Here is a 12001-nt window from a genome sequence, read left to right as displayed (position 1 = left end):
CTTCTTGTTAATGATTATCGCTTTTTATCATGCGAGCAAGTCCACGGCTTTGTGTGTATGTGCTAGTAGACGACACCCAGTGGACACCCAGATCGGCTTGCAGCAGCAGCAGCAGCAGCACGGTGAAAGGTAGAGCCACAATGTGGGCAATTGTGGGCAACAACAGTACCGTTGTAGTAGCTGTTTCATCTCCTCCTGCCCCAACTCCCCACGAATATCCAAGGAAAAACAATAAAATTGAAAATTATACACCTGTTTGCTGTGTGTATGGGCCACACGGCGCGCGTGTGTGTGGGAAAACCGTACCATTGCTGTTGTTGTTGTTGTTGTGGCCGGGTGTGCTGCGGGTGCGAGGTGGATAAATATTTGGATGAAAAACTCGATACTCACCAACAATAATTACATTTTGCCCATTTTTACCCGGGCGAGATGTGGGGTGCGGTTTTTTTTTCGGGAGTGGAAGGTGGCCATAGGAGCGATACACACACACATCGTTTGGGTGTTTAAGGTGAAAAATGACTCGGAAAATAGTGTGCAACGAAGAAAAGGGAGATTGAAAGAGAGAGAAAGCACGCGCAAAAGTGTGCCAGAAAATTGACTGATTCCGTAAATGCAACACAAGGAAATGAAGGAAAAACACACTCTGTGATGGACCTGTCGAGCAGCGGATTCGAGCAGTGCGTTCGATCGAGTGCGGTCCATCTCTCCCTCCATACACCTTGGTGCTGGAAAGTGCAACAGCCTACTACGGATGTGGGATGCAATTGAGGCAAGCTGTGGTGTGTGCATTGCTGTGTTTTTCTCACTCAACAATGGAGATCGTTTTCCTTCTTTTTTCGCATATTACTCTGTCTCACACAAACCCACACACACACACGCACCCATGGGGGGTTTCCACCTGTTTTCGTGTAAATAAAATCTAATTAATTGCTTCCCTCGCTGGAGGATGCTTGAAGCACTGTGAAGCAGGAGAAATCCAGCGCAATGGAACGGCAAACGGTATGCTGTTGTTATTTATTGTCCAACGAAACTGTGCCTCACTACTGGACATTATTCATTGATTTCGTGTTCGGAGTATGAATGCAAACGCGAGGGCGATGAAAAACTGATTTGTGGGTGTTTTCTAATTATTACTCGTAAATGTTCTCATTGCAACATCATTTGTGCCTTTGGGCTGTCACTCTAATCAATCGACGAGTGCTGTATGTAGCCCACGCATTCCAGTACACGCCCGAATCATTAGACGACTTTTTAATACCCCTGGGAAAGTCCTGCGTCCGAGCGACCGTCCGACAGCGAAAGCAGGACACGGAAAACCGCAAAGTCAAAGTGTTAATCCTGGGGTTCTATGCGATTTTGCGGACTTTCTCTACCTAACCAAGAGCTCTCTCACTCTCTCTCTCTCTCTCTCTCAAACACACACACCACGCTCTGTCCCTTTTGTCCTTCAGCAGCTCATTATCCTTAGCGCAACAGGATGCGCAGGAGCCACGTTCCGGATTAGCAGCAGCACCCGAGAGGAAGGATGAGCAGCGGGAAATGCCCAAAATGCCTTAATACTGTCCAGTTCTGTCCGGTCACCCACACAGACACATCGGAAACTCCCTGTCTCCGTGCTGCGTCGTAACCGCACCGGTTCATCCTTAATCCCTCTGTTTCGCCAACAACTCTTCTGCCCATCGATTATCGGACAATTCATCCATTCCCCTGGGGGTTTGGAGGGAGTTGTTCCCTGTGTGTCTCATTCGGTCACGTCTCACGCGGCTCAAGCGAAGGGCTGTGAGGGCAAAGGAAATGCAAACGAGTACGCTGTGGGCACGTTTCACAATGAAATGTCAAATTTTAAATGATTGAATCATTTTATATGAATTTTTGGCTTACGAATCAAATCAGTCGTACTGGAACAGGACTTTCCTATTCCCGTGTAATGTTTGTATAACAGTGTTTCTACCAAATGAAAGTCGCTGGAAGAAAAGGTGCATTAACCCGCTTTTTAAAAAGAACTTCCTGGAAAGCTGCACGTTGAAGCTGGAGAAGCTTTGAAATTTCAAGCCGATTTGAAAAATGTTAGCTGCATGCAATATTGATTGAAACTGTGTTTGAAACATTTCAATGAAATGTACTTTCCGTACGCGGCCAACTGCACGCAGCCAACGGTTTGAAGCAAAATGCAGCTGAATCCTGGGTAAGAGAGAAACAATGGAATAGGGAGAGAAATGGCGTATTGAGTAATTTTTATTTTTCGCAAATCTTTTTCTTGAATGTCTGACTTACAACATTATAACCTTGATAACTAATGGCACATTCATGGCGTATGATTTTAGTCAACTGGGTCTTAGTCTCTCTTTTTCTCTCTCTCTTTCTCTCTCTCTCTCTCTCTCTCTCTCTCTCTCTCTTCCATCTCGCTCTCTCTATATCTTTGTATCTCTTTCACTTTCTCTCTCTCTCTTTCTCTTCGGATTAATTTCTTTCGCATAATTCCAATGAAACCAAATTGAACACATTTGTTTTATCATTTCTTAGCTTAATTGTATTTCTTGAAATATTTCAACACTCTCAAACCACACAGCAAGTAGCCATATTTTGTTTATTACATCACGTCTTTCTCCCCTTCCTTTTACTATGTCTTCCATGTTTGTCTCGCTCTCTTTCTCGCCACAGCACTCTCAACACTTTCCTCTTCGCTCGTTTATTACCTTCTCACGTCCATTCGTTTCACCTTTCAAGATGGCTGACGGTCTCACCTGGGTCCGCTGCGATGGCGATCGTCACCGCGGTGTTTCAGTACGGTGCGGCCAGATTCAGATGGTTGCTATGATGATGGTGATGCAGATGGTGTGGACTATGATGCGCATGATGCCCGGAATGATGGTGCGCCTGCAGGTGAGCTGCATGATGATGATGGTGATGGTGACCGCCACCGTTCAGTGTGTGCTGATGCAGCTGTCCTGTGCCGGGAGATGACGTTCCACCGTTGGACAGCATCGTGTGTCCATACACGTCCGCTTTACAGTCCAACGTGCTACCTTCACCTTCGCCCGTCACACCACCGCCACTTCCGACGATCACTACGCTCGCTTGCGTATCGGCGCTTCCATCGGCCGAACTTGATCCGAGCCCCATTGAGCCAAGCGTCGGAGAGCCTCCGGTAGTGGTGGTGGTGGTGGTGGCAATGTGACTGGACACGGCGCCCGGCGTTGACGATCCGGCGGATGTTGAGGAGGTCGAGATGGAGACTGGTGGTGGTACCATTTGCGAGATGGATGGTATTTTTAAGCCTGTGGAGAAGAACGGAGGAAGGTTTTGGAGTTATTTTTGGTTCGATCAATATCTTGTTTTAAAAGATCTATTTTAAAGCAACTTCAACAAGTTGTTACACGATGACACGATTAGAAGAAAAGGGAGTCACAAAGTCTTGTTGCTGCTGCTGCTCAAGTTCCATTTCTCATTCAACACTCGAGCGTGCCCTACGACGTTTCTTTCCTGTGTCACTTGTCCTCAATCGTTTTAGAACGCTTTTTTATTTCTTCTTCGTCACTTTTTTATTCTTCTCATGCTTCCCTATTGCCCAAAACGTATCACGTATCGGCACAGAATCCCCCTCCCACCCCTAAAAACACATACAGCATGTCGACATAAGCACTAATGCTGCACACACACACGCACTCATTGTACAGTGCGCACACATCCAACACGCGCACTGGGACAATGCAGCATTTTTTTTTGTCTACCGAGCATCATAAATCAATAATCTTAATCGCTGCTAAAACGATACTTTCAACAGCACCCTTAACACTCCATACGGCCACACGGCACCTAGCCTTGCGTCGACAAATCGCTTCCCCAACACGTGTCACGACCGGCGGCTTAGCTGTACGCGAAGGCCAGCGGGCGTGCGTACGCACTTGTACGTGATGCTTTCCTTGCAGCAGCGACTCCGATTTTCAAGTGGCCAATTAATGCCTTGGAGGCCCAAAGGTCCTCCCATTCGGCTGCCCCCCCCCCCCCCTGCCGGGGATGATGAACGGGTGGAATACAACCAAAAATTATTGTTTCCTGGCATCGCCCCACGATCGGGCCATTGCTCTCGCAAGAGAGTTGAGGGCAGAGTAATTCTATCCCTTCAGTTTTCTTCAACTTTAGCTCTGCTTAAAGGAAGCTGGTGGTAGCAAGGAGAGCAGCATTGTAAGATTTATTATCCATAAGCGAAGATTGCAAGCCAAACGATAAGATCATATGGGTTTGGGTTGGATGTAGGATGAATCTGGTGGCTTGTAACGATCTTGCTGAACTTCTCGCTCCAGTCAAGTTGGGCCAAGTTATCGACACTCAAACAATAAGCGATCGGAAATATGACACCTTCCTTGGGCTTAATGGGAAGTGGGTGAGGATCGGAGATCGTAAGGCATGTGTTAGTGTCAGCCAAGCAGCTGGTGGGTGAAACTATTGTAGAAAAAGCTGAATGAACATTCATTGTTCGGTGATTGTGTTCTTCTACAATGATCGAGCTCTACGTATTGAGACACGAATTTGAAGAATCTTTTCATCAGTTATGATCGAGGGTTATAATTAACACCAAGGTAAGGCTTTTTTAGCTTTTTCAGTGTATTGCATTTAATTTAGTGCAAATAGTTATCAGATAGCAATGTTCTAGCTCTTGCTTTGCAGAATCACGTAAGCCAAGTAATCGTGAGCTACCACAAGTATTATTTTCTTGCTTTCAATTAATCTCGAAAAAACTTCACAAAACAACAAACAAAACGAAATATTCAGATTTTTACATTTACTGTCACTCGATCACTAAATGGATATTTAACTGTAAGATACTCATCTATAATACTTTCATGAACCTAAACGAACTAATCAATTTGTGAAACGTCTCATATACATCCGAGGTGAAAAGTAACTATTTGTATGAAAATTAATGAGATCTTGGTCGTGTTCGAGATCTAACATTTTAGGCCTTTGTATCTGATCTTTGCAGTACCTTGCAAATCTTACTTTAAATCATCTTCAGGACCTAACTTTAAGTGATCTTCAGTGATCGCACATGCCTTTCACCAACACTTATTACCATCATACTTACTAGTATCAATCCCGTACGGTGACGCTGCCGCATTGCCGAACGTATAGTTGCCATAGTCCAGCACTGCTCCGCCCGCTGTTTGCTGCCCAGGCGATCCCGGTGCCTGTAGCGGTTCGTGCAGGGACGTGTGCGTGATCTTCGAGTAAGGGCTTAAAGTGTCCACCCCCCCATAGGACCAGCTAGAAGCACCGGTAGACGAAGGGTGTCCATCGGAATATCCACCGGATTGATGTCCCGGACCACCACCACCGCCACCAGTAGCCGTCGGTCCACCCTGTCCCAACACAGCCGACGGGGCTGGAAGGCTAGCGTAGTCCGCATATCCACCGTACGGTTGCGATAGATACCCTCCAGACAGCTCCGTTATCTCGTATCCAGTGTTACCAGCCGGATAAAACGCACTACCACCACCGTATCCTTTCATCTGCTGCTTTCGCCGGAAGCCCCGAGGCCGACGCCTCAGACTGCCCTCATCCTCGAACATGTACTCCGCCGACGCATCGATCGTCCAGTAGTGGCCCTTGCCCGGCTTGCCGCACTCTTTCGGCAGCTTTTTAAAGCACTCGTTCAGGCTGAGATTGTGCCGGACCGAATTCTTCCAGCCGTTGTACTCTCCGTTGAAGAATTCATACCTGCAAGATGGAAGAAAGAGAGTGCGTTTTTGTAGACAAAGAGTATTAAGGAGAATGCATTAGACCCCAATAAAGTGTGAAATAAATTTTACTGCAAATGTTCCCAGCAATAAAATGAAACAGAGACCACCCGGTCGCATTTTGAATCGTACCACACGCAAAAAAACCCCAAATGTGTGTCTCAAAGGCCATTGGCGCCAATGACTGGAGTGGAACCCAAAAATAGCTGTCAATGTTCTGCCTGCCCACCCCAAGCTCTCAGATGATGTCATATAGATAGCTGTGGTAATGGATTATCTCCTCCTCCTTTCTCCTTCGCCTCTCGCAGCCCTTTCAATACTCACTTCGATTGCAGATACTTGTAGATCTCACTCAGCGTACGGCGCCGATGCGGCGAGTCCTTGATCGCCATCACGATCATGTTGATGTAGCTGAGCTGGGGCTTTTCCTGCCGGCGGCCACCGTTCGGTTTCTTCGGTCCTTCGCCACTGCCCGCTCCACTTCCCGTCGTGCTGCTGAGCTGCTGCTCTCCTCCGCCACTATTAGCGGTCGGTGTCGTCTTCCGAGCCGCCGCCACAGCACCGGTAGTGGAGCTCGCCCCAGATACGGGCGGTGTCGGTGAGGTCGAGCACGGTGAGCCAAGCTGTGAGACGGGGGAAGCGGACGTTGATTTGGGAAGATGCAGCGATGCTTCGATCAAATGTCCACCGCTTGTACTTGTCGCTTGCATTGAGTGCTGCTGATGCTGCTGCTGCTGACCGACACCCATCCCGATGGAATCGCTCAGTCCCGTTGCGTCCTGTAGCTGGTGCGGATGGAGTTGGTAGTGTGGGGCGTGCTGATGCTGTTGGTCTTGTTGCTGCTGTTGCTGTTGCTGCACAGCGAATGGGTTAGTGACGATCGTGGACGAGCTCGGCGACACATTGCCCGCGCTAGCACTACTGCTCCCGTTGCTGCGTGATCGCTGCTGCCCGACCAGTGCACCAACTCCGACCAACTCCCCACCATAGCTCATCATTACCGACGGTGAGCCCATCGACTCACCGGACAGCTTGAGCGTGTTTATGGAGCTTTCCAGCAGGTAAGCGGCACCCGGCTGTCCGCGCAAACATTCCGCCCCCATCGGGGACGCATCGGCCGGCGACACTTCGGGATCGTTTATCTGCGAGATCAGGTACGGCGACCGGTGGTTGATGTAGTACGGTGGCAGCTTCTCGAACGCATGGTGCGGGTGATGATGGTGATACATGGACGAGATCTTGCCACTATCACCTTCCAGCTTCAGCTCAATGTTGGTCGGATACGTGGCAATCCCAGCGCCAATGCCCGGCGGCGAAACGTTACGATCATCCATCTCATCCTTCACATCAATGCCGTGCTGTTGCTGCTGATGATGATGATGCTGCAGGTGATGATGGTGATGATGATGATGATGATGGTGAGGCTGAAAGTGTCCGTGAGCCTGTCCGTGATGGTGCGAAACAGACTGGGGATGAAAGGAAGGATGATGATGGTAAGGGTGCGCCATCATTGGGCCACAGTTCCGTCCATCATCCTGCTGGTGCTGCTGTTGCTGCTGCTGTTGCTGTTGTAGAGCAGGATTTTCTATAATGTGCGCAGAGGCCATCACGATGTTGGACGAAAGCGGTCGATAATGGTAACCACTGGAGGGGTTACTATCGCCACCGCCTCCACCACTGCCGACAATAATGCCCTGATCCTCACTGACATCCACCAAGGAAGAAGCGGTCTCCATGTGCTCTTCCGTTTTAATCATGCTGCTAGCCGTTTCACCAACAATTACTTGTCACTTCAAGATACAATGGCACAATAAACAGTTCACTTACACTGATTATATATTTTACACTAATTATACAATTTTCTTCACCTTTTCTAAACACTTTTCATACACCATCTCTGACTCCTCCAAGCGCCAAGCCTACATCTCATAGTATGTGCAAGCTTTAAAACCAATAATTTTCACCACAACTTCTCTTACTGTTGCTATCACACACACACACACACTCACACAAAGCACACTGTTCGCTGTTCGGGCAATGAGCGATCGAACCGCACCAAACACTTGATCGCTACTGAGCACACTTGAAGCAGGGGCGCCGGACCGAACAAACCAGTATCCAGTAAAGGCAGACGAACGCGCACGACCGTACCAGACCCGGGCTCCGCACTTGACGAAGCGTAATGATCGACTAATTTGAGAAATCCTTCCGAAAAAACAAAATACCACACCGAAATGTAAACAACCCGGACCCCGGGGCCCCGGACGCCGAACAGCAAAGAACGAATCGAGAACGCTCGGCCTCGGCTTAACCCCCTTCTTGCCCGCTGTTGAACACACACACAGTCCTCTCGTCGTGGACGCATGGAACGCTTAAAAAAGGAACACAGATCCGCGAACGCTACCAGCACGACGGTTCGCCGCTTCTTCGATCTTCATTCTTGCCGTTCGAGCAAACGAATGATCCCGTCTTTGCCAAACCCCTCTCCCAGCTTCTCCAGAACGAGTTTCGCCTGCGGGGGACGGCTAAGGCACAGCTAACGTGCCGCGGGTGCTTTGTTTCACGCATCGTTTTCAAACCCATAAATGAAATGCTACACTCTTTTATTGCACTGACGATTGTGCGATTGGAGTGTTGGAAGTCGTTTGGGTTGAAAGAGTAGAATAAGAAGACTTGTTTTTGTAAATAGCCCAAAAATATTACCATAAAATCCAAAAAGATCAATTCATGCAAGAAAATATTCGTTTTTTTCTACTTCAAATTCATAAAACTTTTCAGCAAAATCACAGCATTGATCAGCATGTCCCTGCAAGGGTTAAATCGATCAACCCTTTCGATCGGCCGTTTCCAACGCCGCACAGCTTGCTGCCTGCCATTTTTATTCGTCTCCCACCCCCACTGCATTCTACCATGGTTGCTGCGATGGCAATTTCTCTGTCCCGTGGCGTGAGAGCGGCGATGTGCCGCTGCGTATGTGTGCGCGCTTGCCCGGCAAACACATCGATTCCCGTGTGTGCGATCATGATCGAGCTTAATTTATCTTCTTTATCCCTCCTTTACTGCAGGGTGCAAAGGAGGAGCGGAAATAATTCCCATACGTTTGCAGAACCAGCGACCGGGAGCCGTGCCGAGCTATGATCGTGGAAAAGACAAATGGCTAGATTTAATGGATGGCATAGGCGGACACAGTTGTGTGATCATTTTGTGGGGATTGAAAGAGAAAAAAAGCGTTGCTGTAAGCAGTGGCGGATTAAGGGTATCGGGGGCCCTAGGCGGAAAGACGAGTTGAGGCCCCCTGTAAAGGTAAATGTTGTTAGGGCGGGGTAGCGGCACTAAACTTGCAGTTGGGAGATTGAACAGTAAACTTGAAATGCCGTCGGGAGCCCCTTTCGATCATCAGTCACAGGTTCTAAAATTTTTGCTCACGGGGAGGGGGGGGGGGGGGTGGAAATGATTCGCCAGCCTCGGGGCCCCAACGGCCATCCGGGGCCCTTGTCGCTAGTACTCTGTCCATACGGCATACTATAGAATGGCGATCTACGGGGCCCCTAAATCGGCGGGGCCCCAGGCGACCGCCTAGTCCGCCTACCGTTAGATCCGCCACTGACCTACTCATCAGTCCTTGGCCTGGGCAGAATCCTGGGCCCCAATATTTTATGAGTCCCTTCATTCATGGGGCCCCTAACTAGCACAGAAGATCTTGCTGAGACTACTGTACACATTGTTCTATATGCTAGAATTACCTTACCCGGGGCCCCTACATTGACGGGGCCCCACGCGGCCGCTCAGTCCGCGCACCGTTAAATCCGCCACTGGCTGTAAGGTGTACTGTGTGAAAGCTGGCAGTAAATCATTGACCGTATTGTGATAGTGAGACACCACCACACACACACACAGGGCCAACTTCGATCGCCACCATCGCAAGCTGGACCGTCTCCAAACGCGATGGACGAGATGAAGATGCTCCTCACACGCGCTACAGACAGTGGTGCTGCGTGTGTGAGGACTGCGCCGGTGCCGTAACGGTCGCCGAAAAAGGCGGAGCTACGGCTCGAACCAACTTGGTTCGAGCCGTCGCCCCCGTTCTCCCCTTATTTTACAGCAGCGCGGTACTTCTTGCAGGTTCTTGCCGCGGCCGCCATCACAGCGTTTTCCCATCCCCCCCCGTTTTTTCGTGTTTGTTCTTCGGCAAAGCGTTTGTATTGGAACGAATAAGCGTGAAAGGTGCGCTTGCTGCGCTGTGCAAGCGGATTGCCGAGGCAAGCAAAAGGCAAATCAATCAACGAGAGGCCGTGGCGGGCCATCGTAGAGGCGAACCAATCGAGAGCGCATTGGCGGATCATCATGGTGGAGTGTTCGATCTTTACTTTACGGGTCTCCTAAGGGGGTCCTTTAGGCACAGATCGTACCGTAATTTCAAATTCCATTCCATACATGGGGCTCAAATTCAGTGCTTCATTTCAGCGCTCAAAATTTGCGCTAACAATCGATCACAATGTATGCTTTGGAAGGCTAATTTTCCCGTCACATGAGAAACGTATCGCCACCAGGCTTATAATTGCTGGTTCTGCGTGAGCCAAAATTCAACTCGAATTTTAGGGTCTCAATTTCTCCCCCAAGCGATCCCGATTGTTTATTATAAGCAATCGTGCATGAGAGTCAGCTTAGTTGTATTTTAATGTCACGTAAGCAAAATTGAAGCATTGGAATTTGCCTGCGTTCAATGAAGAGATGAAAAATGTAACCTCCAAATGCCCTCGAGGAATGATTCGATTATGCTAAAGTGCTCTTCTCGATCAATTGGTAAACAGAACAAACTTTCAAGAACTCAACATTCACTTTATGAACATTACTCAATTGTCCCTTCAACAATTTTTGGCGTACATTTGTTCAAACTTTTAAAACCAAAAGCAAATTTCAATCATTTACTACATTACAGGATATAAGGGAACATAATTAGAACACAGCCAAGCCTATCCACCTCGCAATCAACCATGGATGGGCCCCACCAATAGAGTAAGCACTCAGTCGACCCACAATAAAATCGCCAAAAAAAAAGCCGCAATTATTATGCCCTCGATGGATCATTTCCGCCCCCACGGATCATAATAAAAATGTAAAAGTGCTTCAAAAGTGCCCGCCCAAGTGTGTGTGTGTGTGTGTGTGCGTGCGGTTTGTGTTTGCGTTTGCCGCTGGAAGTTTACTATTTCGTTCGTTTTCTTTCGACTTTTCGGGTAAACAAATAGTACCAGACACACACACACACACACTTCCCATTCTGGCTCGGGCCAGTTCTTCCCACCATTGCTTACATTTTGCATAGTTTAATCACACTCTACCACTCCGTTGCTCTGCCTGCATCCCCTCCCCAAGCCAGTTTAAACCATCCCTGGGCATGGGTTGGACGTAGTAGGAGAAGGTCAAGCGCTGTAATAAGTCGCCAACCTGGCTGGTCAGCCTAGAATATAATCAACTGGACGCGTCTTCCCTCGGGTCTCCCTCGCGTCCAAGCTACAATCATCCCCATTCACTAAAATATGTTGTATATCGCGGCATTCACTGTAAATGTTTATGATAGCAAAGGCAAACCCACCCGCCCGGAAACTCCAGCAGCAGCAGCAGCAGGAAGAAGAGCCCTGCTGCCCCAACTGCCGTGTGATGGGGGGGAAGGTTGGTTTGCAAGTTGCAAGTCTGCAGACCATCTGAACCCATGACCTGCCCTCGCCCGAGCGGACAGTGTTTGATAAACAGTGTTTTATAATTTATAACAAAATACAAACTGTTTATATAAAATCATCCCTTCCACGAGAACCACGCCAAACCTCACCCTCACCACCAACAGTGTACCAACAAGGGGAGGGTGTGTTTATATGCAGTTTTTTGTTTTGCTTCGTTGTTGCTGCTATTGCTGTTTGGCTCCTATACTGACCGGCACATCGATCGAGCAAGCACACTAGGAAGTGGAAGTGTCTTAAGCATCCCTAACCTTAACTTTGCACGATCAATCGGAGGATTTGTTTGGGCGTCTCCAGGGTTTTGTTGTTTGTTTGCAACCCTCTTCGTAGATGCTTCCTAGACTACTCGGACCACTCTGACCCCTAACTTTCGGGGATGAAGAGCACAGAAACAGAAGGAGAAAGAGAGAGTCCAATCATTCGCGTGTTGGTGTTTGTGAGTGAGTGAAAGCGGTGAACCTTTTTCCACTGCCACCCTTGTTCCAACTGTAAACAGAGGCGCCTAAATACAATGCACGCTAAAATTTG

At 48.6% G+C, this 12001-nt stretch overlaps 1 protein-coding gene across 1 annotated transcript; it reads right to left on the bottom strand.

Moving 5' to 3' along the window:
• Positions 1–2513: 2513 nt before the first annotated feature.
• On the bottom strand, positions 2514–7930 carry LOC121594016 (forkhead box protein biniou). Its single transcript, XM_041916855.1, has 3 exons — positions 6063–7930; positions 5087–5718; positions 2514–3278 (listed from the first exon to the last, which is right to left on the bottom strand). The coding sequence occupies exons 1-3, from the start codon at positions 7493–7495 to the stop codon at positions 2782–2784; spliced, it is 2562 nt and encodes an 853-aa protein (XP_041772789.1). The 5' UTR covers positions 7496–7930; the 3' UTR covers positions 2514–2781.
• Positions 7931–12001: the final 4071 nt, after the last annotated feature.

Source organism: Anopheles merus, chromosome 2L, assembly GCF_017562075.2.
Source record: "Anopheles merus strain MAF chromosome 2L, AmerM5.1, whole genome shotgun sequence".
NCBI classification, from domain to species: Eukaryota; Metazoa; Arthropoda; class Insecta; order Diptera; family Culicidae; genus Anopheles; species Anopheles merus.
This window is presented reverse-complemented; position numbering and strand designations above follow the sequence as displayed.